The 21297-nt window shown below is 42.7% G+C and overlaps 8 protein-coding genes across 8 annotated transcripts; 7 read left to right on the forward strand and 1 right to left on the reverse strand.

The window, feature by feature from the left end:
* Positions 1–13: 13 nt before the first annotated feature.
* Positions 14–1944, forward strand: LOC145707357 (uncharacterized). The gene is made up of 9 exons (XM_081784878.1): positions 14–108; positions 171–430; positions 522–686; positions 732–859; positions 902–1114; positions 1171–1340; positions 1400–1580; positions 1621–1739; positions 1781–1944. The coding sequence occupies exons 2-9, from the start codon at positions 243–245 to the stop codon at positions 1865–1867; spliced, it is 1251 nt and encodes a 416-aa protein (XP_081641004.1). The 5' UTR covers positions 14–108; positions 171–242; the 3' UTR covers positions 1868–1944.
* Positions 1945–1952: 8 nt separating this feature from the next.
* LOC145707353 (putative ATP-dependent RNA helicase DDX27) lies at positions 1953–4527 on the forward strand. The gene is made up of 7 exons (XM_081784875.1): positions 1953–2082; positions 2129–3266; positions 3312–3450; positions 3494–3640; positions 3680–3888; positions 3931–4174; positions 4219–4527. Exons 1-7 carry the CDS (start codon positions 1973–1975, stop codon positions 4467–4469), a joined length of 2238 nt encoding a protein of 745 aa, XP_081641001.1. The 5' UTR covers positions 1953–1972; the 3' UTR covers positions 4470–4527.
* LOC145709084 (TBC1 domain family member 19-like) lies at positions 4528–6660 on the forward strand. The gene is made up of 6 exons (XM_081786767.1): positions 4528–4732; positions 4771–5539; positions 5659–5840; positions 5906–6092; positions 6134–6252; positions 6387–6660. The coding sequence occupies exons 1-6, from the start codon at positions 4558–4560 to the stop codon at positions 6542–6544; spliced, it is 1590 nt and encodes a 529-aa protein (XP_081642893.1). The 5' UTR covers positions 4528–4557; the 3' UTR covers positions 6545–6660.
* Positions 6661–6686: 26 nt separating this feature from the next.
* On the forward strand, positions 6687–8687 carry LOC145707356 (uncharacterized). Its single transcript, XM_081784877.1, has 7 exons — positions 6687–6817; positions 6891–7113; positions 7156–7312; positions 7359–7500; positions 7544–7690; positions 7784–8043; positions 8092–8687. The coding sequence occupies exons 1-7, from the start codon at positions 6707–6709 to the stop codon at positions 8597–8599; spliced, it is 1548 nt and encodes a 515-aa protein (XP_081641003.1). The 5' UTR covers positions 6687–6706; the 3' UTR covers positions 8600–8687.
* Positions 8688–8719: 32 nt separating this feature from the next.
* On the forward strand, positions 8720–12313 carry LOC145707351 (serine/threonine-protein kinase mig-15-like). Its single transcript, XM_081784873.1, has 10 exons — positions 8720–10052; positions 10096–10351; positions 10394–10503; positions 10544–10776; positions 10818–11009; positions 11051–11355; positions 11399–11588; positions 11631–11831; positions 11876–12058; positions 12101–12313. The coding sequence occupies exons 1-10, from the start codon at positions 8732–8734 to the stop codon at positions 12188–12190; spliced, it is 3081 nt and encodes a 1026-aa protein (XP_081640999.1). The 5' UTR covers positions 8720–8731; the 3' UTR covers positions 12191–12313.
* A 65-nt stretch (positions 12314–12378) lies between these two features.
* LOC145710482 (galactosylceramide sulfotransferase-like) lies at positions 12379–14709 on the reverse strand. The gene is made up of 8 exons (XM_081788241.1): positions 14484–14709; positions 14200–14381; positions 14072–14159; positions 13887–13961; positions 13559–13826; positions 13407–13514; positions 12770–13367; positions 12379–12729 (listed from the first exon to the last, which is right to left on the reverse strand). Exons 1-8 carry the CDS (start codon positions 14515–14517, stop codon positions 12661–12663), a joined length of 1422 nt encoding a protein of 473 aa, XP_081644367.1. The 5' UTR covers positions 14518–14709; the 3' UTR covers positions 12379–12660.
* Positions 14710–14743: 34 nt separating this feature from the next.
* On the forward strand, positions 14744–16099 carry LOC145710483 (uncharacterized). Its single transcript, XM_081788242.1, has 4 exons — positions 14744–14890; positions 15453–15591; positions 15637–15757; positions 15820–16099. The coding sequence occupies exons 2-4, from the start codon at positions 15460–15462 to the stop codon at positions 16035–16037; spliced, it is 471 nt and encodes a 156-aa protein (XP_081644368.1). The 5' UTR covers positions 14744–14890; positions 15453–15459; the 3' UTR covers positions 16038–16099.
* On the forward strand, positions 16096–19068 carry LOC145710481 (mitochondrial inner membrane m-AAA protease component AFG3L2-like). Its single transcript, XM_081788240.1, has 9 exons — positions 16096–16250; positions 16293–16651; positions 16712–16837; positions 16882–17812; positions 17855–17986; positions 18027–18354; positions 18395–18544; positions 18588–18765; positions 18823–19068. The coding sequence occupies exons 1-9, from the start codon at positions 16131–16133 to the stop codon at positions 18911–18913; spliced, it is 2415 nt and encodes an 804-aa protein (XP_081644366.1). The 5' UTR covers positions 16096–16130; the 3' UTR covers positions 18914–19068.
* The last annotated feature ends 2229 nt before the right edge of the window (positions 19069–21297 follow it).

The following is a 21297-nucleotide window of genomic DNA, read 5'->3' on the forward strand; positions in this document are numbered from 1 at the left end:
TTGTTTATTTAGATGCCACAAAGTGGTCGCAGATCAAGGTCGACCTCGCTCACTGGGCCCGCGCGCCCGCGACAGACAGCAGAATTCGCAGCGCTTATTCTCGCACAGGCGTGGATTGAAGTTGCAGGCGACAGAACGTCCTCTTAGATTGCATTAAAAATCCAACAAAGGGGTATCAAAATGGAAATCTAGACTCAATCTCGCAAGATTCAAAGGCCCTTTTTCCCCTGGCCAATAAACCTATGCTTTATTACTCTATCAAGCAGCTAGAAAGCGTTGGTTTCGCCAGGAATGAGATCTATGTTGCGATTTCTGGTGATGACCTGAAAGAGTACGAAGCGGATGAGCGCGTTGTGCCAATTGAATCTCGCCTCCCCGATTCTAACTTTATCCGTGTGCGTCAAGTCGAATCTTCCTTGGATACTCTCAGGTTCGAAACTGCGCTCTTTACAATCCAGAAAAAATGATCATCTTTATAAAGAAGCTATCTTGTTCAACCTCGTTCAAAAATTATTTATTAGGAAAGCCGTCCGTGAAATCGATACCCGTGATGGTCTTCCAGAGAGTTTATTAGTCGTCTACGTGGACGTTGTTTGTTGCAAAGTACTCACAAAAGTTGCTGAAATTAGTCGCGTCTATGACCCAGCGCTTGTTTCAGTGTACGGTCCACGATCGACTGGTATAAAGTAAAATCATCTAACTCTCTTTTATCAGCAGATGTTTTTGTTTAGCGTGAAGGACTTACCTGGAGCCGAATGTACGCATTCGATGGACAAGATAACAAAATTAATCTTCTTCAACGGAAAAGACGCCGACGAGACTGTCCGCAAAGTTTTCCTTACAATCGACACCGAGAATTGTAAAATAGTTGAGATTGGTTATTTTCAAACTTATTTTCTAGATGATGATGAATCTATAAGACTGTCTCGTAGAGTTCTTACCAAAGGAGAAGGGCATGTAGAAACGTCGTCTGACCTTGATGACCAAGGCATATTTCTGTTCCGCAAAGACATGATTCAATGGATCATTCACTCACCAGATGATAAACACTGGCAGTCCATACGAGACGATCTCATTCCAGTGTTGATTAAATGTCAATACAAACCCTACTCAGGTTCATTCTCCTACTCAGATTCTCATAAAAATGACACTCTTTAAAACTCTGATTAGATGATTTCCCGTTCTTGGAAACCCCCGAATTTCTTGCAGTTATTGACGAGTCGGGCACGACTCGGCTTGACTCGGTCGAGCATCTAATTTATGCAAATAGGAAAATTATAGCTCAAGAACTACTTCAGCAATGGGTAGTTAATTCACGCCCGGATCTCAAAAACTGCGACGTACGTATGACCTTGACAAGGGCACCTTGTATCGGAATCGTTCATATATTATCGAAAAGGTTGACGAGTCGACCATTTTCGGAGACAATGTGACCCGTTTCAACGACGCTGAGACAGAAAGAATCGTCAAGGATGACGCGTCGGACACTCTCAGTAACGATGCCCTGGAAGGCTGTACAAAGTTACTTATTCGCAAGTCCGTTATTGGACCGCGATGTCGCCTTGAATATCAGGCAACAGGTTGAATAATGTCATCTTTCTGGCGCTATCGTTGTTTAAGACGACAAGAAGAAGACGACTACTATATCGAATTGTTACTTGATGGGAGATGCGCGAATTTCGACTGGTTGCAAACTGAATAACTGTATTGTAGGCTCTGGAGTCACAATCGGCGAGCAGGTATCTTTTCCAAATTTGAACATTATTCGACATTTTTATAGTGCACGCTCGCGAATTGTATTATCGGCCCTGGTGTGGTCGTGGAAAAAGGAAAGAATTTAAGAAATCAAACGCTGGAAATTGAATGAGTTGATAGAATATTTGTCGCATCTTGTCATACTCGTATGTCCATGAACCACGTTCGCAGTTCAACAACGGATCTTAAATGTCCCATTAAAAGTTTCCATTTAAGAATGTCCGATTTGATACAGACAATTAACTCGGAAGATGAAATCGATTACTTGGACGATTCTGAGGATGAATTCCAAGAAAAAGTGTTCACAAAGAAAGACCGAGAAGAAATGTTGGAACCGCACTCGTACCGTCCCTGTATTAATTTACGTATTTAGGAATCCATTCAACTCAGAATTGGAATTTAACGAAGAGGATCCTTTCTTGGATCCGATCGGCTTCGATTCCGGTCTTTCGATGGCGAAGAAGAAGAAGAAGCGAACAACTCTGCAGGAGAAAATCAATAAGGTTCTGAATGATGAGGCGCTCACGCAGCCCGTAGACGACGGCAATAAAATGGACACGACAATCGAAGCTTCTGGCGAAGAAAAAATAACTGCCGAAGACGACGATGTTATTGAAGACGACGAGCTACCCGCTGTTGTTGATTCGGTGAAGGAACGACAGACAACAATTAAAAAGAAAGCAACAGAGACGGACGAGTTCTTCGAGAATTGGGTGAAACCAGACGACGAGGACGAAAAAGAGTCGTTTGCTGACTATGGCTTCGAAAGAAAACTTCTAAAGGCGCTTGCGAATGTAGGCTGGACATCGCCTACTCCGATTCAAAAGGCTTCCATTCCTGTTGCTGTAACTGGAAGAGATATTTGTGCCTGTGCCACCACTGGGTCGGGAAAAACTGGTGCTTTCGTCTTGCCGATTCTTCAGCGATTCGCGCTTCGTGATCCAGGCAAAGTAGAATCATGTACGCGGGTTTTGGTGCTGCTACCAACGCGTGAATTGTGCGTACAAGTTTTTGCCGTCTTCCGAAAGCTAGTGGCAGAGCTTGAGAATGTAACCGTCGCCTGTGCTGCAGGTGGCTTAGATTTGCAACAGCAGACGCAACTTCTGCGCCGCGATCCCGACATTTTGGTCGCCACTCCCGGACGTCTTATTGATCATCTCCACAATACTCCGAATTTTTCTCTGCAGGAAATCGAAATCTTAGTTCTCGATGAAGCAGATCGAATGCTCGATGAGTTCTTCGCCTCTCAGATGAAAGAAATTTTATCTCAAACTTCTAAGCACCGCCAGACAATGCTCTTTTCTGCTACAATGACAGAAAGTGTTCAAGAGCTTACTGATGTAGCTCTAACGAAACCGATGAAGATCTTTATTTCCTCGAATACTGATGTAGCTGATGGCCTCGAGCAGCAGTTCGTCAGGATTCGGCCTGGACGAGAAGGAGACAGAGAAGCGATCGTGGCAGCCCTTCTGACCCGCTCTTTTCCGCGATTTACTCTTCTCTTTACGCAGGTTCGCTAAATTGTATATTCTATTGTCTACCATGAACAAAATCAGACTAGGAAAATGGCTCATCGTATGCACATTCTCCTCGGTTTGCTCGGATTGAAAGTGGTTGAACTTCACGGTTCTATGTCTCAAACTGCTCGACTCGAAGCGCTGGCGAATTTCAAGAATGGAACCGCTCACATAATGGGTACGCAACTGAAGTGAGTTCTTTACAGTGATTAATATTTAAGTTTGTACCGATGTGGCGGCGCGTGGTTTAGATATTCCCAGTGTACGGACGGTCATCAATATGACTCTTCCAAATAATTACAAAAGTTATGTTCATAGAGTGGGAAGAACTGCAAGAGCAGGAAAACAAGGAAGATCGATTTCTCTCGGTAACTTACTGTATTTAATCCATATCTATGCTGGTTTAGTTGGCGAATCTGAATGGAAAATTTTGAAAATGATCATCAAGGCGAGCAAAACAAGCTGCAAAACTAGAACCGTAGCGGCAGAAGTCGTCAGCAATTTTAAAACGAAATTGAACGAGTACGAGACGAAAGTAAAAAAAATTATTGACATGGAAAATGAAGAAGCTGCTTTAGCTGCCATTGAAAATCAAGTCAACGCGGCGAAGAACAAGGTAACTCGTTAAATAATAATTATTTATAAAGACAACATATAGCTGGAAAACGGACCAAAAGAAAAACGTGGCTGGTTCCAGACAAAATACGAACGTGAATTGGAAAAAGCCGACAGAATGTTGGACGCGCACTCGGGCATCAAGAATAGAAACACGAGAGGCAAGCAGAAGAACAAAATCGACACGAACACAGCAGAGGGCAGAGCTCAGCTGGAAATGCAGAAGGCAGAAGCCTTCAGACACCGAGAGCAGAAACGCGCAAAGAAGGGAAATAGATTGAGAGCTCGTATGTATCCTATTTTTGAAGCCGAAAACCTAATGATTGTTCAGTTGGCTCTGAGCAAGTGCAAAAAGAAAAATTGGAATCCCGCGAGAAGAAACTTGCACGTAAAGATGGAAAAAAGAAACGCTCTGGTTTTGCGCGAGACTTGGCAGATGTGAACCAAAAAGCCGTCAAGTTCCACAGATACGTCAAAGATCAGGACCGCTCGAGTAAGACAAAGGGCCGTGGTGCGAAGAAAGGCAAGGGACAAAATATTTCAAAAGTCGGCGGAAAAGTGAACAAAAGAGGAAAGAGATAATGTCTGTACACTTGTTTATGACTGGATAAAGAACGGAAATAATGATCATAATATACAACTATAGATCTTTCTTGATTTAGAAAAAGACATGGAAGTCGACGAGCTCAGAAGAATGCTGGTAGAAGAATTAGCAGATGATCTGGTGCGCTCGAAGAGCTTCAAAATATTGCAAGACGCTATTCTCGATATCGCTTCCAGTTCCGATCTGAATTTACTTGATGACCAAGAAAAATTAATCGATCATATTCTTCGAAAGGTTGTCGGTAAGATAAGCGGACTCTTTAGATTCTTGAATTTTTAGGGGAGAATATTGAAACGCATTTCCTCAACGAAATCTATTCTCATCTGTATGGCTATAAACAGATCTCCTCAACCGAAACTTCGTATTTCCCTGACGAGCCGGACTGGATCATCTCAGGTAGAATAAAATGGCTTCGGAGAGTATCAAAGGGACTGGAAAAGATCTCGACGGAGCTTAAAATTCCAAGTGTTCGCAAACGGTCGCCCGAAATGGCGCGTGAATTCAATCGTAAATGGACTGAGATCTCGACGATCCAGCAAAACCTCGAAGGCATAAAACCGATTTACGCTCCTAGGGAGCTTTACGAAGCGTGTAAAATGTGCGTTGAAGAAGCTAACGCCGGCAAGGAAAATATTCCTCTGGGCGAAATGCCGGCTCCTGTAAAGCTACGCACCCTCGAAGACGCCCGGGATATCTTTTGGACGGCACAGACGACAGCTGTGTCTGACAAATCGAACTGTATACAGGCGCGTAGTATTCTAAAAGGATTGAAGTACAACGGAGAATCCCGCGGTGATCTCTGGAAAGCTTCTCTTCAAGTCGAACCAACGGCGGCCGATCGAGCGAACTACGAGCTCCTGCGACGCCAAGTGTCGGAATTTGAATACGTATCAGACAAGCTCCTGCTCAATGACGTTAGAACCAACGCCGGAAACGACGATTTTTACTTTGTTTTTGTTGATTACATCCTCCAATGCTTAATGATTTTTTCAAGAGACGAATCCAACGCCAGAATAAGTAAACAAGCACTGGACAGGGTTGCGTCAAAGCAAAACAAAAAAAAATAATTCATTAAAATGCTCTTATTTTACGATCGCTTATTGAATTAGCCTAAATGCCATGTGATACCCTCAAATTAGAACAAACTGCGGCTGAAGACGACGAAAGATACCCGCCCTCGAAGGTGCTGCCTTTCTATGGCTTCTCATTTTTTGTGGCACCTATTTGCTTTCTCTTCTCTGATCCCGTAATTCTCTACGCAGTCTTCCGCAAAATGTACCTGAGATATTTTATTAGACTTCATTCTATTGCTGAAGCTCCGTTTCATGACCCAGGAATGGTAAATTATTGTCCGATTGCTACTTTTGTCGTATCGTTTATCATCAGGGAGCGTCGATAAATACCTTCAAATAAGCTTACAAATATAACGAACATTCCTCTGGCAGCGCGCACTTCGTCGAAGATCTCTCATCAACATCAGAAGACCAAGAGCTGCATTCTCCAGATAACAAACAAATAGATCATGGAATAATCGGACTGGCACATCAATTCGAGTATTTTTTCAAGCAGCGCGACCCCGCCCTTTTCAGGCATCTACACGAGTAAGCTAGAAGAAACTCGCAAACTTTATTGAAATCTCTAGCATTAATTGCAGACCCGTGTTAATATGCTTTCGCTGGCTTGTGAAAGGGTTCTCTGGTGTATTGCATGTCTCCGAAGTATTGCGCCTTTGGGACTTTATTGTCGGGCACGACTCGTTAGGTTCGCAGCGTTTCATGATTCCTTAAACCCGATAACGAGAGTAGGAGTATTATAAAAATTGCATAAATGCTTTCTCACTCGTTATCGTATAATTTAAAACTCTGTTTATCAGACTTACTATTTGAAACTTTTAGAAATTTTATCGGTATTTTCGGTTGGCGTTTTCCTTGTCAGGCGTCAATTTCTACTCGGCTGTGGCGCCTCCGTTGATGCAGAAGCCATCCTTAGCGATCTATCGACTCTCAAGGTGAAGCCAGTTCTGGAGCTCGTTTTCAGTGGTCGTTTTGCGTGAGCGTCAAATACGTTCCTCTCTCTTTTGTTAGATAAATATTGTCTTCCACCCCACTCCTCTCATAATTTCATTGTTCTATTTTTATACTGTAACAAAGGAAATATTTTCATATTTGAGCACGCGATCATATTTGGATTAATTTAGAAAGACCGATTCTGAAACATGGTTCAAATAGAAGAAATTCCATCAGAGCCAGTGGGTATTCCCATCAAAAAGACGGAGCCGATTAAAGAAAAAACAGACACAATTAAAGATGAAAAAGTTAAACCAAAGGTCAAGGTTGAAAGACTCCCTAAATTTCATAACAATTTTATTCGAGAAAGAAAAAACACTCAACCCGTTGAAGAAAAAAGCGAAACGGTTCACTATTTCCCTGAATAACGTAGAACCAAAGAGTGCAGAAAAGGACGAAAACAGCCGTGAGTCAAAGCTGGAGAAAGAACTGGACTGGAACTCGAACAAGTCAAATTTCCCGCGCATGACCAAAGAGGCGATTATGGAAATCTGCAAGAAGAACAAACAGTATCGAACTCCTTACCTTAATGATCAGCTTTACCTTCATTTCAAAGGTTTTGGGTGGTTGTCTTGGGGAGTTTTTAACGTTATCTTAGGGTGGTGGCGAATCGAAAACCTCGAAGAATATACTGGAGTGCGATGTCTCTGGCTTGAATCGAATGGTTTGCGAAAAATTGAAGGTCTTGGTGAATGCCGACTTTTGAGAAGTCTGTATTTGCAACAAAATCTCGTTGAAAAAATTGAGAACCTCGAGTAAGGCCAAATTTCATTTCTTATTTAATAAAATTTCTTTCTAAAGAAATTGCCAAATGCTATGCACACTTAACTTGGAGTCAAACTTGCTGAAGAAACTCGAGAATCTCGATTGCCTCCCGGATCTCCAGTCACTGAACATCTCAAATAACCACGTCTCAACTTATGAAGGATTGCTTCATCTAAAGGCAAGTTTGTATCTGGTAAACTCTTGATGACTGGAAACTTTAGGACCTGAAAAAAGTCTCTGTTTTGGACTTACAAAATAATCGGATCGAAGACCCAAGAGTGGTTGAAATATTCGAAGCGATGGAAAGCTTGCGCGTCCTCAATCTATCCAAAAACTCTGTCGCCAGCAAAATTAGAAACTACAGAAAGGTAATCAAAACGACTGATCTATAAAGAATAACTTGAAATAATGTTGTCTTGGTGTTATCCTTTTCCCGAGTGGTGATTCATTAGTAACTTCAGACGATGATTGTGCGTTGCAAGGAGCTCACCTACCTCGATGACCGGCCCGTTTTCCCTCGAGATCGGGCCTGTGCCGAAGCATGGATGAAAGGCGGCATCGAAGCGGAAAAGGAAGAACGCCAAAAGTGGCAAAACAAAGATAGACAGAAGATGAACGCTTCCATCGCGTATCTTAGAAATCTCAGAGAAAAAGCCGAAGCGAAGAGAGCCGCCGCAAAAGCCGCTGGCGAGGAAGATTACCAAAGCTCTTCCAATGATAGGTAGTTATAAATACTTTTATATCTTTTTTACATCTTCCTTGCGTTAAGCGATTCCTCAAAATCTGAAGAGGTAGAGCAGCCTTGCACTCGTCCACTTCATGAGCTTATGAATGAAGAATCAACCAACGAGGACGCAAATGTTTCGGAAAAGTCATTCTCTATGGACGACCTCCCAGATCTTGAAACTGTTGATGCAGCCGGAATGCAAGAATTGACGAAACCGGCGCCGAAGGGCTTCCGAAACGTCACGATCTTGAATGATTCTGATAGCGAGTCTGATTCAGATTCTGAAGATATAGTTTTAAACGTCCCTTCGACTACGACCGTTCCCGTCGAGGAAAAGTCGAGTGCAGAACAGCCACAAAGCACATTGTTAGAAGCAAAATCGGAAGCTTCTTCCATTCTTAACATCGCCCAGCAAACTAAGCCCGAAGAAGATGTAGAAATGCTCTTCCAGAAAGTTGAACGGCCGCAGGAACCTATTATGCAAGCGCCCGTCGCATCTGCAGCTAAGCCAATGATCCAAGAGCTCGATTCCGATGACGAGGAATCGTAATTACTAGCCTTACTGAAAACAATTGAATCTGATTTTTTCTATCATCATTATTTTTCTACCTGTATGAAGATACCTATATTTTTCTATAGTCAGTTAATTCAAAGTCACATGCTTAGATCGATCGTTTTCGAAATGGAGGAGCTAGCTCAAAGCTTGGATGGAATAGACCTAGGGGCGTTCAAAGAGCCCGCTGGTATCTTTGAGCTTGTTCAACCGATTGGCAATGGAACCTATGGGCAAGTTTTCAAGGGAAGACATATTAAAACTGGCCAGCTTGCGGCAATCAAAGTCATGCCAGTAACACAGGATGAAGAAGAAGATATCAAAGCGGAAATAAATATGCTGAAACAGCACTCGCACCATCGAAATATTGCAACTTACTACGGCTCTTTCGTGAAGAAAATGCCTCAAGGAGCTGACAATCAGGTGTGGCTCGTCATGGAATACTGTGGCGCAGGATCCGTCACTGACTTGATACAGGCTACTAAAAATAGAAGTTTGAAAGAAGATTGGATTAGCTACATTTCAAGAGAGATTCTGCGCGGGCTGCAACATCTTCACAGTCGAAAAGTAATCCACCGAGATATAAAAGGACAGAATGTGTTGCTTACTGTGAACGCAGATGTGAAGCTGGTAGATTTTGGAGTTTCCGCTCAGCTTGACAAAACGATAGCAAGGCGGAATACGTTCATCGGTACTCCTTATTGGATGGCTCCTGAGGTTATCGCCTGTGATCCTCAAAACTCATCGAAAAATGATTACGACAATCGCTCAGATCTATGGTCTCTCGGTATAACAGCAATCGAGATGGCCCATGGTCATCCGCCTCTTTGCGAGTTGCATCCTATGAGAGCGCTCTTCCTGATTCCACGAAATAAACCGCCAAAGTTGGAAATGAAAAAAGGCAAGTGGAGTACAAGCTTCGTAGATTTTGTCGATAAAGCGCTGATAAAGAACTATCAACACAGACCTGTCACTGAAGATCTTTTGAACCACCCTTTTGTCAAGGGACAGACAAACGAACGACTTATCAAGCAACAGTTAAAAGAGTTGATCGACAAAATGCAGCGTCGTAACGATTTATACAGCGATGACAGTAATTCTGAGGAAGAAAAAGAGGATTCCGCTGATCCCACGATCGGAACAAGGGATGAAAATTTAACTCTCCGCGGGGCATTTGCTCAGCTAAATCGCTCAGAAATGAACGCGCACAATAGTGCGCTTAATGAGAGCTTGAAAGAACGCGAGGAAAAACTCAAGCGAGCTCGGCAAAAACAGGTTCAAGCGGAGAGACGACGGATGATACAGAAACAAGAAGAAGATGCAATCAGAGCAGATGCTGCTAAAAGAGCACAACTCAAAGATATTCTGGAAAAACAACTCCAAAGCCCTCCAGGAAATCTTCACAATAGATCTGGAAGTCAGCCAGACAGACCATCCCCTAAACCTCCTGGTTTGCTTTACAAAATTTGTATTTTTCGAGCGTTTTATCATAGGTCGTCCAAGCTTACACGGCCACCAGAGAAGTCACTTGAGCAACAACACCTTTGGCTCGAGTAACAACAGTCGCTCACCAAGGCATTCTCCGCACATTTCCAGAGATCACACGCCCAGTCATTCAAGGTCAAACTCTGGTGCAGTTGTAACAAAATCGCCCCTTCAATTCCCGCCAGCTCAGTTTCCGCCTGTCATTCCTGTAAATACCTATCCTTCGGATACAGATGAGGAAAACGACTTTGTTCCATTGGACAGGTGAGAAAATAAAGATAGCCAAAATTTATAAGGCTTTACAAGTATTCAACCGCGATTGCCAGACATGCCCCCTCCTATGGACGAGTCCGACTCAGACCAAGATGATTACTCCTATCCTCAGCGAGCGCCGCATCTCGAATTCAGCTCGATCGGTTGGAATAAATTTCCTTCGAAAACTGAGCGTCATTTTAGCCAATTCATCAACGAATCCGAATCTGCACAAACACCAAAAATCCGACCCAAGTTTTACTTTAAACGCGACTCATGATTTTTCGCTCGAACATGGAAACGTCCCACTCAGCTCTACGCCCCAAGTATTCGGAAACGGTATCATGCAAAATTTACAAAGAGAACAGCTTCAATCAAATCACGATATCACTCCTCACCTTCCGCATAGTCGTTCTGTTCATGACAAGCAGTTCATGGTTTGTTGAAGGTTTTATAGCTTATTCTAGCGCTCTTCTAGGATAGACGACAGCATCAGCAGAACTTTGCACAAGCTCCTCACCTCCAACAGAAACCTATCAGTCACAGTCAAAGTTTCCATCACAAAAGTAGTCAGCCACGAGTTAACGCCGACAAAATCAATGTACATCCTTCCTCCAGTGCGCAAATGAGAGTAAATGAAGAATTGCCTGAAATCCGAAAGTATAAAAAGGTACGCACGGCTGCCTAGAGAGGGTTAAAGATTTTCCCAAGAAATTCAAATACGACATCAACTGCGCCTCTCTCTGGGGCGTGAACCTTCTTGTTGGTACGAAGAAAGGGCTCTTCCTCCTTGATCGCCAGGGTCAAGGAAAAGTCTACACCGTAGTAGCAGATAAGAGCTTCCAGCAAATCGACGTTGTCGAGAGCATCAACATGGCTATCTGTATATGTGGCAAAAAGAATAAATTAAAAGCCTATTACTTGTCCAAACTTCTGCAAAAAATCCTCAAGACCGAAGACGGGCGCACGCCGCGAAATTCAAACTCCGAATTTTCATCGATCGGTGACCTGGAAGGGTTCGTTTGTCTGTTCTTTTCAGCATTAATTCTTTTTTTCTAGGGTTATTTGCTTTCGAATGGTTACTTTCCAGAGAATCCGATTTCTTGTCATCGCGACGAAGGAAACAATCGAGATTTATGCTTGGGCTCCCAAACCATATCATAAATTCATGCCCTTCAAATCGTTCGGAAACTTACCACATAGGCCCCTTTTAGTCCACCTAACCGTTGAAGAAGACTCTCGAATAAAGGTAACAGGCAAAGTCATGTTCTTTTTTTTGATAAGTATTTAGCTTATTTATGGGTCGGAAAAGGGCTTCCATGGGATCGACACAGAAACGGAGAAAAAATACGATCTTTACATTCCTTCATACGTCTCTCCGCCCATTATTCCGCATCAAGTAGTTGTTCTGCCCGATTCCGATGGAATGGAGCTACTTTTGTGCTACAATGATGAGGGCGTCTACGTCAACACATACGGAGAAGTGATTAAAGTAATCAGTTTTAGTCGAGTATCAAGCCAATGAGTCGTATTTAGGAGACGATATTGAATTGGAATGAAAACCCGCTTACTGTTGCCCACATACAGAGCTCTCAAGAAGTGATGGGTTGGGGAGAGAAAGCGATAGAAATCCGATCCGTAGATCGGGGCCTTCTCAATGGCGTTTTCAGCCACAAAAGACCCAACAAGCTTAAGTTTTTGACCGAGCGCAACGATAAAGTAAGTAATAAACGATCACTTCATTCTAGTCCGCATTTGAAGGTATTCTTTGCATCGGTACAAGCTCCGGGAAACTCTCAGGTCTACTTCATGACATTGAACAATCCGGCATCGAATCGCTTTGGCACATGACCTTTTCTTTCAACACCTGTTCACTTTACCTCCTACTGAACTTACTGAACTCCGACTTGTATTTTCTGAAACTGATTAAACTTTCATTCCATTTGACACAATTTAAAAAAACGGCTAAAAATATGCTAACATTAACGCAAAACATCATTTGAAAATTGCTTTTATACTGGCAGTGTTCAAATTTCGCTTTTCTATCTATTCATATAATTCAGGATCGTGTTGCAGAGAAACACTTATAGGTGCAAATGACAGAAAATCTCGCATATAAGATTAAAGTAAAGGTATTGGTGATAAAGCATTTGAAGAAATCAATTGTGTTTGAGTAAAGTGTGTACAAAAGTTATTTATGTAGGTAAAAAGTTTTCACTAGTAAAATACAGTATTATATGCACTAAACGAGCCACATGATAATTATAGAATTAACACAAGGTAAATACGATAGGTAAATAGGCCGACAAGCGGATGATTGTTCAGTCATTTTGACAGTCAGTGCCAAATCGTTTGGGTCTGTCCTCCATATGCATGTATTTCCGCAAGAACTAGAACTCATTTTATGCAAACCCGCTGAAATCATCTTACCGAGGAGCTCTGGCATTGTTTATCAAGAATATCAATAGCCAGAGAGAAAGGTGACAGCGCGATGTTGTAGCAAACATCTGTGTAGCCCTCTTTCAGCTCGATGCCCTCGATGGTAAGCCCTGGCGGCTCGTAATCCCTGAACTCGACGGCCAACTCTTTGACGGGGCGATATCCTTTGACGCACTTTTCCGCGTTTTCGGTATTCATCTTCTCGAGAATGGCCATCTCTGCGGTCATCTTCTCCTCGCCAAACTCTTTCACCTTTCTCCAAAATGTCATGTTCGCCGCTTCGTACACTCTTGTATCCACATTCTGCCACCGACGGATCTTTTCCTTTGTATCCTCTTCAAAATGTTTTCGCTGTGAGATATTCTTGGACATGGTCGCTATGTCGCTCCACGTCATGCACAGAAGATGTCTGAGCAAAATGAGTGATTGTGGCAAATACTCCGAGAGCAAGACGAGATCGAATTCGTTGTCCACTGCAGAAATGATCTCAGCCATTTCGTCATCGCTCGGCAACGTTTTCAAAAAGTTGTCGAATCCCATTTGAAAGGTCATCGAGTTCCGTGTCACGAAATCGGCGCCGCCAGCTCGACTAATCTCAGAGTTGATACTATTACTTTCTTTCGAGTACCTATATTTTTCAGGCGACGACACAAAGTTCTCCACAGTCTTGGCTTGTTTGAAAGGTGGATTCCGAGGGAAGTATTTGAACAACGAAGGAAAGAGTGTTCCCGGATCTCTACATACATTTTGAACGAATAGGTAAAGAGTATTTAAACAAACCTGAGAATCGTTATTCTGTAAGAATCTGATTTTGGAAAAAGGTCGGCGACTTCCTTTGAATATCTTGTGTGCTGCTGCAGGATATCTGGGCGGCTTCTGTCGGGCAAGGGAAGCATCATCTTTTTCGCAAAAGGCTTTCTGTAGTTAAAAATGAGAGCCCCATTCGACGGAAAGGCAAAGGTCTTGTCCGTTCGCAAACCGTATCTGTAGAGGATATTTTCGATGACAGAGGACGCCGTTTTGTGAGTCTTCAAAAAGTAGAGTCTATCTTCATGGAGCGCAACAAAATTTTACATATTTTTCATTCAAAAAAACCATCACTCCCTTCCTTTTTGGCGAACACAGTGTTCTGGGGTCGCATCGTAATCGATTCCATCAGATTTATCGTTCTCATTTAGAATCACTTTCAAGATTTAAACAACTAACGATATAAATAAGCCTTCGTAGCGTGTTTAATAAATTCTGTCTGTATGAACGCTTTCATTCCAAGTTATTTTGGCATTTAAATCGGTCCTTGTTCTTGTACGAGTTCGGGCGCTTTCTTCCCATCTTCAAGTTGAACTGGAGATGGGAGATCCTTAGTCCGCGAAACGATAAATGGCTAATAAATATTTTCCATGGGCCTTATTAAAAAAGTCTACCGAAGTTTGTGGAAACTCGACGATGAATTTTCCACCAGCGAAAAACCAGCCAACGGAGACGGAACACAGGATCGTCAACAGCAGAAAAAGACTGCGCACAATAAAGGTTTTCCATAAAACTGTTTTACTCTCAGTCTGGCCGAATCCACTCTTGGATAAAAGAGACCGCTTTGATCCGCCCACTGAAATGGGATTATCCGAAAACGTCTGGACAAATTATCACTACAATTGATATAAACTTCGCGAAGACAAAGTATAAGAGAGATATTCTATCCATAACTTACCGCTACTTGTCCTTATTAGCGGCACTGCTTCCATTTTGATATAAAAAGCGAATCGCCCTTTTATTGATTAATTATAGTAGTCATCACTGTTTTGTGCTATTTTGCATATCGCGGTTGGGACCTAGTCACCCGCCGTAGGCTGGGTCATCCAACAAATAAGAGTCTTATTATAAGACGCCAAGGTGGGAGGGCTTCTCAAAAATAATGTCGGACTCTTTCGGGGCGATGCGGGGCTCGTTGCGCGGCCTTCGAGAAAACTCCGCGCAGAGCGATCACCTACGCGCCACAATTTTCCTCAATGTTACGTCACAAAATATCGAGCTTCAATACAATTCGGTTCAAACGTTGATAAGACTCCTTAGAGACTCCGAAGCGCTAGAATCTACTTCTCTCGTCTAATATTACCGGTGAGAAATGTTTTGCGTTGATTGATGATTTCAACTTGCACAATAGATTTTAATAAGTTTTTAACACATACTTTTGACTTTGTCTTGTTTCTCTTAAATTTATCGAAAAGTTGTGTAATTGAAAACCCCGTCTATAAATTTGCCATACATCCGACTAACTTCTCTTTTAACTGTCCATTGCCTGCAAGAACCTTTGAGTATCGGATTTTAAGTAGCCAAAAAGATCAGGACTCTGTGCTGGGGGGCACAATACCCGGTAATGGGAGTTGTACGGAGGGTCTTTGCGTTGACCTTTGCGATAAAAGCGCTTGGAAACCTTTGCCGTTCGTGAGACACTTTCTTCTCGGCTTATGTGGCCCGTTATCGCTCATTTGAATGACGATCGTCTTCTTGTCTAACTTTCGCTGCAGCATTTTCAGAGTCTCTTTCTAGCAACTAATCTTTCCGACTATTCAACCGGGGTGTCTTTTTTTAAGAATCGATCTGAGCCCTCTGTTTTGCTACTCGAATCGATGCGCAATGCGTCAGCCCTATCTATGTTTTAGTTATGTTCCCTTTTTAGTTGAAGCATGCTGCGAAGGGCCCTCAAAATCTCACCCATCGTCGGAAAAACGGCTTTGCGTCCCGCTTCGTACTCATTTTCTCCCGTACAACGAATGCGCGAAGAGAATGAAGAGCTCAAGAGGAAACGACTCTTCTGGGTAAAAAGCCTTTCTCAGCTTCGAACTAATCATTTTCGAACTTAGCAAAGCCGAAAGCGAGGAATCACAGAAAACGATCTTCTCTTGGGAACATTTGCCGATCAGTACTTGGCCGACTTTACAATGGATCAGATGCTGGCTTACGACCGCATTATTAACAGCACTGGTAATTGATATGATATCAATGATATCTTGAATTCGCTGCTTTTTACCGATTGAAACCGATAGTATACGATCCGACCGTGACAGAATGGGATTTGTACTACTGGTTCGTCGAGGAACGCCCCTACCCAGAAGACTTGATCAAGGACTCAGAGCTGACTGCTGCGTACGCTCACGAGGAGATTCCCGGCGTGCGTGATATGATGCAGATGATCATCGAACACTCCAAAAACAAGAAGCGAGATATTATTGTCCAACCGAAATTCAATAAGGCCTTTGTTTAAAAGCATTTATTCACTGCTCCTTTTTTGAAAATTCATATAATTCTAGAACACTGTCTACAGAACGGAATAACATTAGCTGTGTTCAGAGAGGGCATGAGATTCGGAAATAACCAGCTCAGAGCGGCGCTTCGCCAGTTGACCGTCTTCCACAGAAGTCCTGTGGTCTATCACCAGAGAGTACTCTCTCTAGGGACTAACTTTCTTGCGCCAAAGGTAAAAACTCTCTTAGAGAAAAGTGTTAACTTTGAGCATTAGGGATTCGGAAATTTCAAAGGAAAATCAACCAAATCAAGCGGTAGAAAATCACGCTCGTCCAATGAGTCGAAAGAGCCAGCGTCTAACGAAACTCCAAAAGATGATAATCTCAAGGGTAAAGAAGAACCCGAAATGAAGGAGAAAAGCTTCGAGTTTAAAATTGAGCTAGGCGGCGGCGGCGGCGGAAAAGACCCCAAGAAAGACCCGAAAGATAACAAGAAAAAGAACAAAAACAGCGCGGCTGAAAATGGTCCACTTGATAACTATGGTTTCGTTGGAGATCCCAAGTCTCAGTGGCTTTTTATTGGATTTATTACTTCTATTTTGTTGTCTTATCTTTATGAAAACGATTTATTAAGGCATTGGTTTAAATGAAGTTTACGAAACATTCTCTCACATAATCTTAACACCAATCAAAGTTCGGAAAGAGAAGTCGCCTTTACCCAGTTTCTGAATGATCTGAAAAAAGGATCAGTCGAGAGCGTAAATGTAGTCAATCGAGAATATGGAACCTATAAAACGAAAGCAAGTAACGAATTTATCAGGTAAGCTTTCGGACTCGAGTGGAACAATATATAAATTTTTTTAGATTCCCTATTGGCTCCGTAGACCAGCTTGAAACACAAATGCGTGTGATCCAGTCCGATAACGAGATACCCTATGAAAACCGTGTTAGCGTGAATTATGTGACTACAGCGAAGCCGTTTTCTATCATCGCCAATAACATTTTCCCTGTGATGATCCTCGCTTACTTCATAACAAAGCGTGCAAAAGATGGCCAAGGATTTGGGATGGGTGGCTCTATGCCCCCACAAACTGGTGGCAAAGCGGCGAAGGGCAAGAAGGGGAAGCAGCCCCAGGCCCCTCCTAACCCTTTCAATCCAATGGGGAACACAACGAAATCAACTGCAACCATCATTGACCCAGAAGACATCGATGTTCGATTCAGCGATGTGGCCGGCTGCGATGAGTCGAAAGTAGAAATCATGGAGTTCGTCAACTTCCTCAAGCATCCAGAAAATTACGAAGCGCTTGGTGCCAAGATTCCCAAAGGAGCGATTCTCAACGGGCCTCCTGGAACTGGTAAGACCTTGCTCGGAAAAGCCACAGCTGGTGAAGCAGGAGTCACTTTTATCTCGGTCAATGGATCCGAATTCCAGGAAATGTTCGTCGGCGTAGGTGCTGCCAGAGTGCGTGACATGTTCAACACTGCCCGAGAAAACTCACCAGCCATCTTATTCATCGACGAAATCGACGCTGTCGGTAGAAAACGAGGAGGACGCATGGGAAGCGGTGAAGCTGATGTAACCCTCAATCAGATTCTAACTGAAATGGACGGTTTCAACTCCATAGATGACAACGTTGTCGTCATGGCCGCTACAAACAGATTAGACACCTTGGATGATGCGCTCTTGCGACCTGGTCGATTCGACAGACAGATCTACATCGGCGCCCCTGATATCAAGGGACGAGCACAAATTCTCAAAATCCATTTGAAAAATAAGAAACTAGCTCCTGGGGTAAGATTTTAAATCCGTCTTTCTTTCTTAAATTTTTAAAAGATGGACCTTGAAGAAACTGCTAAGAAGCTAGCAGCTCGAACTCCTGGAATGGCTGGAGCGGACCTAGCGAACGTCTGCAATGAGGGCGCTCTCATCGCTGCTAGAAATGCACAGAAGCATATCAATTTTATCGTAAGGACTTTTGATGATATTACTGTTAAACGCTCATTAGGATTTCAACAGAGCGATCGATAGAGTGGTTGCTGGAATTGAGAAAAAGGGCAGTCTGATTAAGCCTCATGAAAAATCCAAGATCGCGCATCACGAAGCTGGCCACGCCGTTACTGGCTGGTTTCTCGAACACGCCGATCCTCTCGTTAAAGTTACGATTGTTCCTCGTGGAAAAGCGCTTGGTTTCGCTATGTACCAACCTAGTGATTTGAATCTCATGCCAGAAGAACAGATTCTCGATCGAATCTGTGTCTCACTCGGAGGCCGTATTGCAGAAGACATTTTCTTCAACTCTGTTACTACGGGTGCCAGTGATGATCTCGACAAAGGTAATGAATTAACTAATTTTTTAAACAGCCATGTTTCCAGTCACCAAAATGGCATACGCAATGGTTACCCAGTTTGGATTCTCAAAGAAAATCGGCCAGGTCAATTATTCCAATATGGGTGATGGCATGAACAAGCCCTACTCTGAGGAAACTGGTCGGGAAATCGACGCAGAAGTAAAAGCTATAATCGGTATGGACCAAATTACTTTATCAGAGTCATATGCTCCTTCAAGACAAATGCTGGGACAGAACTTACACGTTGCTGACTGAGAAAAAAGACATACTCGAGAATTTGGCTGGCCGGCTTTTGGAGCAAGAGACGATTGAGAGGGCTGACCTTGTTGAGATTCTCGGCGAACGCCCATTCAAAGAGATGACAACTTATGAGGAATATGTGGAGGGCACTGGAAGGTAAGAAATAATTCCAATCGTCGATAATTTTATTTGATTAACTAAAAACAACCTTAGCGTCGATGGATCCATCGAAGACGACCTGCCGGAAGGTCTCAAAGGCTGGAAAGAACCAGCAAAGGGAGACAAAAAGGAGGACGAAAAGTAACTACCTGTCAACATCCTTTTGGCCATGAGCATATAATTCATTCAACTTCGTCGCCGCGAATCTTCAACTCGCCTGACTTATTCCAGAATACCTGTAATTTAAATACAAACTACTTCGTACGGACAAAACATTAATAAAGACATTGTTAAAATTGATATATTTTTGATGTCTTTTATCCCCAGTAGATATCAAATGGTAGTTGCTCTATCTTTGAAATTAGGAGCAAATCGAGCGTAACCGCGCCGCAGAGCATGTTTGGAACTCTTAAACTACTCTCTGTCCTCTTTTTAGTTGACTCAGAGAAGTAAATGAAAGTAAGCGAATGGGGCATGTTTGTGAGCATCACTGCAGCAGGAGGTATGCTTAGTATCGACTCTTGCAGGATTTTTATCTGGCCGATCTAAAAAGCTTCAGTTCTTCTCACATGTCTTGTTATCTGCTGCTGGAAGAAGACACCCGTCACAAATGCAGAGGATCTATCTCAAACAGACGCTTTATCGAGTCGGATAGAACCGGCTGGAAACGGTCAAAAGGTCTTCCTTGTGCAGAACATTCCAAGGAGGAAGACTGTGACCAGACTACGATCATTTGACTACGAGCTTTTTTGTATGGGATGCTTGAAACCGGTAGGACCTTTTGTGAGACTAAGCCTAAATCGGATCAGTTTGACGAAAGCAAAGAGAGGGTGGCACTACCACATTGCATTCACTCTATTTGCCGAGATTGTCTCTTCGATGCGCCATTAGATTTAAGATGCATGCGATGCGGACAAACTATCTTTACAATCAACCAAGAAGTAATCGAAGGAGAAGACTATGGCTTTAGAAAGTCACATATTGTCTAGCGTTGGAAAATAAATTCATAGGTCTATCTTCAATTCGTCTGAGAGCTCACTTTTTATTCGTTAATTTTTATGATTTCCTATAAGAAGGATAATTCCCAGCAGGAAGCCATTTACGTCAAAGTACAATCGTACAATACCTTCAAATAATTTAATGATCAGACAAGGAGGTGCGATGGGGTTTGATCTGACAGCCGAACATCCTATTTGGGGTGGTCCCTTCAAAAAATGTCTGAATTGATCATTTATGATCAAAGCCCGGACGGAAGGAAGTAATGGCTTTCGCTGATATGCGCAGACGCAAGGCGCCGAAATTTACATTTTCATTATTGTATCTTCAAATAAGAAAAACTGGTCATTTTGACTCTTCAACTTTCGTTTTATTCGAAAATAGGAATCAAAAGCTATCAGTTATTCTAGTAGCCATTTGTAAAACGCCTGGGGCATGTGGCCAAAAAGTTGCTGCCAGTCCGCTTTGTTGCATAATGAATAACGAAGGCGATTCCGACTATGTTGCAGCATAAATATTTCATCTCGCGACTCCATCATTGAGCCCAAAAATGTCAAAGTCGGCCTTTGATGCTGTCTCACTTACACCTTTACATTAGGGCACATTACACCCACCCGTCCAGTTCAAACTCGCCCCAGAAATGCGGACATCCGGAGTACATTGCCCTTTTGATCATGAATTGATTCTGGGTCGAGGTCGGGCCCCTTTTTTTATTCACAAAGTAAATCTAATTCATCACTATTGCTTGCCAATATAAGTAGATGTTATTGTAGAAATTACTGTCTGAGAAGGGATTTTTACGCGTTTGATGTGATTGAGTGGAGCGATTTTACGATTTAGAATTCAGTTTTATAATCTGTTGAATTTGGATCTCATTGAAAGATACAAATTTTTGCAAATAGGCCCATAACTCTTTTCTCCTGATCAATCAGCTGGAAATGCACGCGGGTTGTCTTATGATCAGTTCACTGCAGTCCCATTCAACTCAATGACTATCTTGAGATCTATGAAACAATACGGCTCATCTTGATTGGGGCCGTCAAACTCTTCCTAGGTGAGTTTCCGTTTCTGGACACACCTGCCGGGTAGATAATTTAAAATTATCAGCTTGTAGCGCGAAGCAGCAATTAGCAAATTGTTGGAAATTTTTCGACAATATTCTACTAGATACTCAGGAAGTTTGGATCGAGATCATCGTGAAGTTAAGCAGCAAGGGCCGTCATCTAAAATCGAGTCAAGTGGATCCAGTCACACTCGTCTAGAATAGGTCAAGGCGCTCTCGTCCCACAAACTCTCCACGGATCGTTTTCTACTGATTCCAAATGAGTGGCAGTTTTGATTACACAAAATGAAGGAATAACGCTCGGAGCGATACTGTCACTCTTCAAAAAGTACTTGCCTCTACAATCACCTTGCCGAGTTTGCATACGGCTTCGACTATCGAATATTTGAAAGGTAGTGATCAGAAGTAAATCTGGTGACACAGATCGGATACATATGACATTTCAAATATTTGTCCTGGAGCTGCCAAAC

This window comes from Oikopleura dioica, chromosome XSR, assembly GCF_907165135.1.
Source record: "Oikopleura dioica chromosome XSR, OKI2018_I68_1.0, whole genome shotgun sequence".
Classification (NCBI taxonomy): Eukaryota; Metazoa; Chordata; class Appendicularia; order Copelata; family Oikopleuridae; genus Oikopleura; species Oikopleura dioica.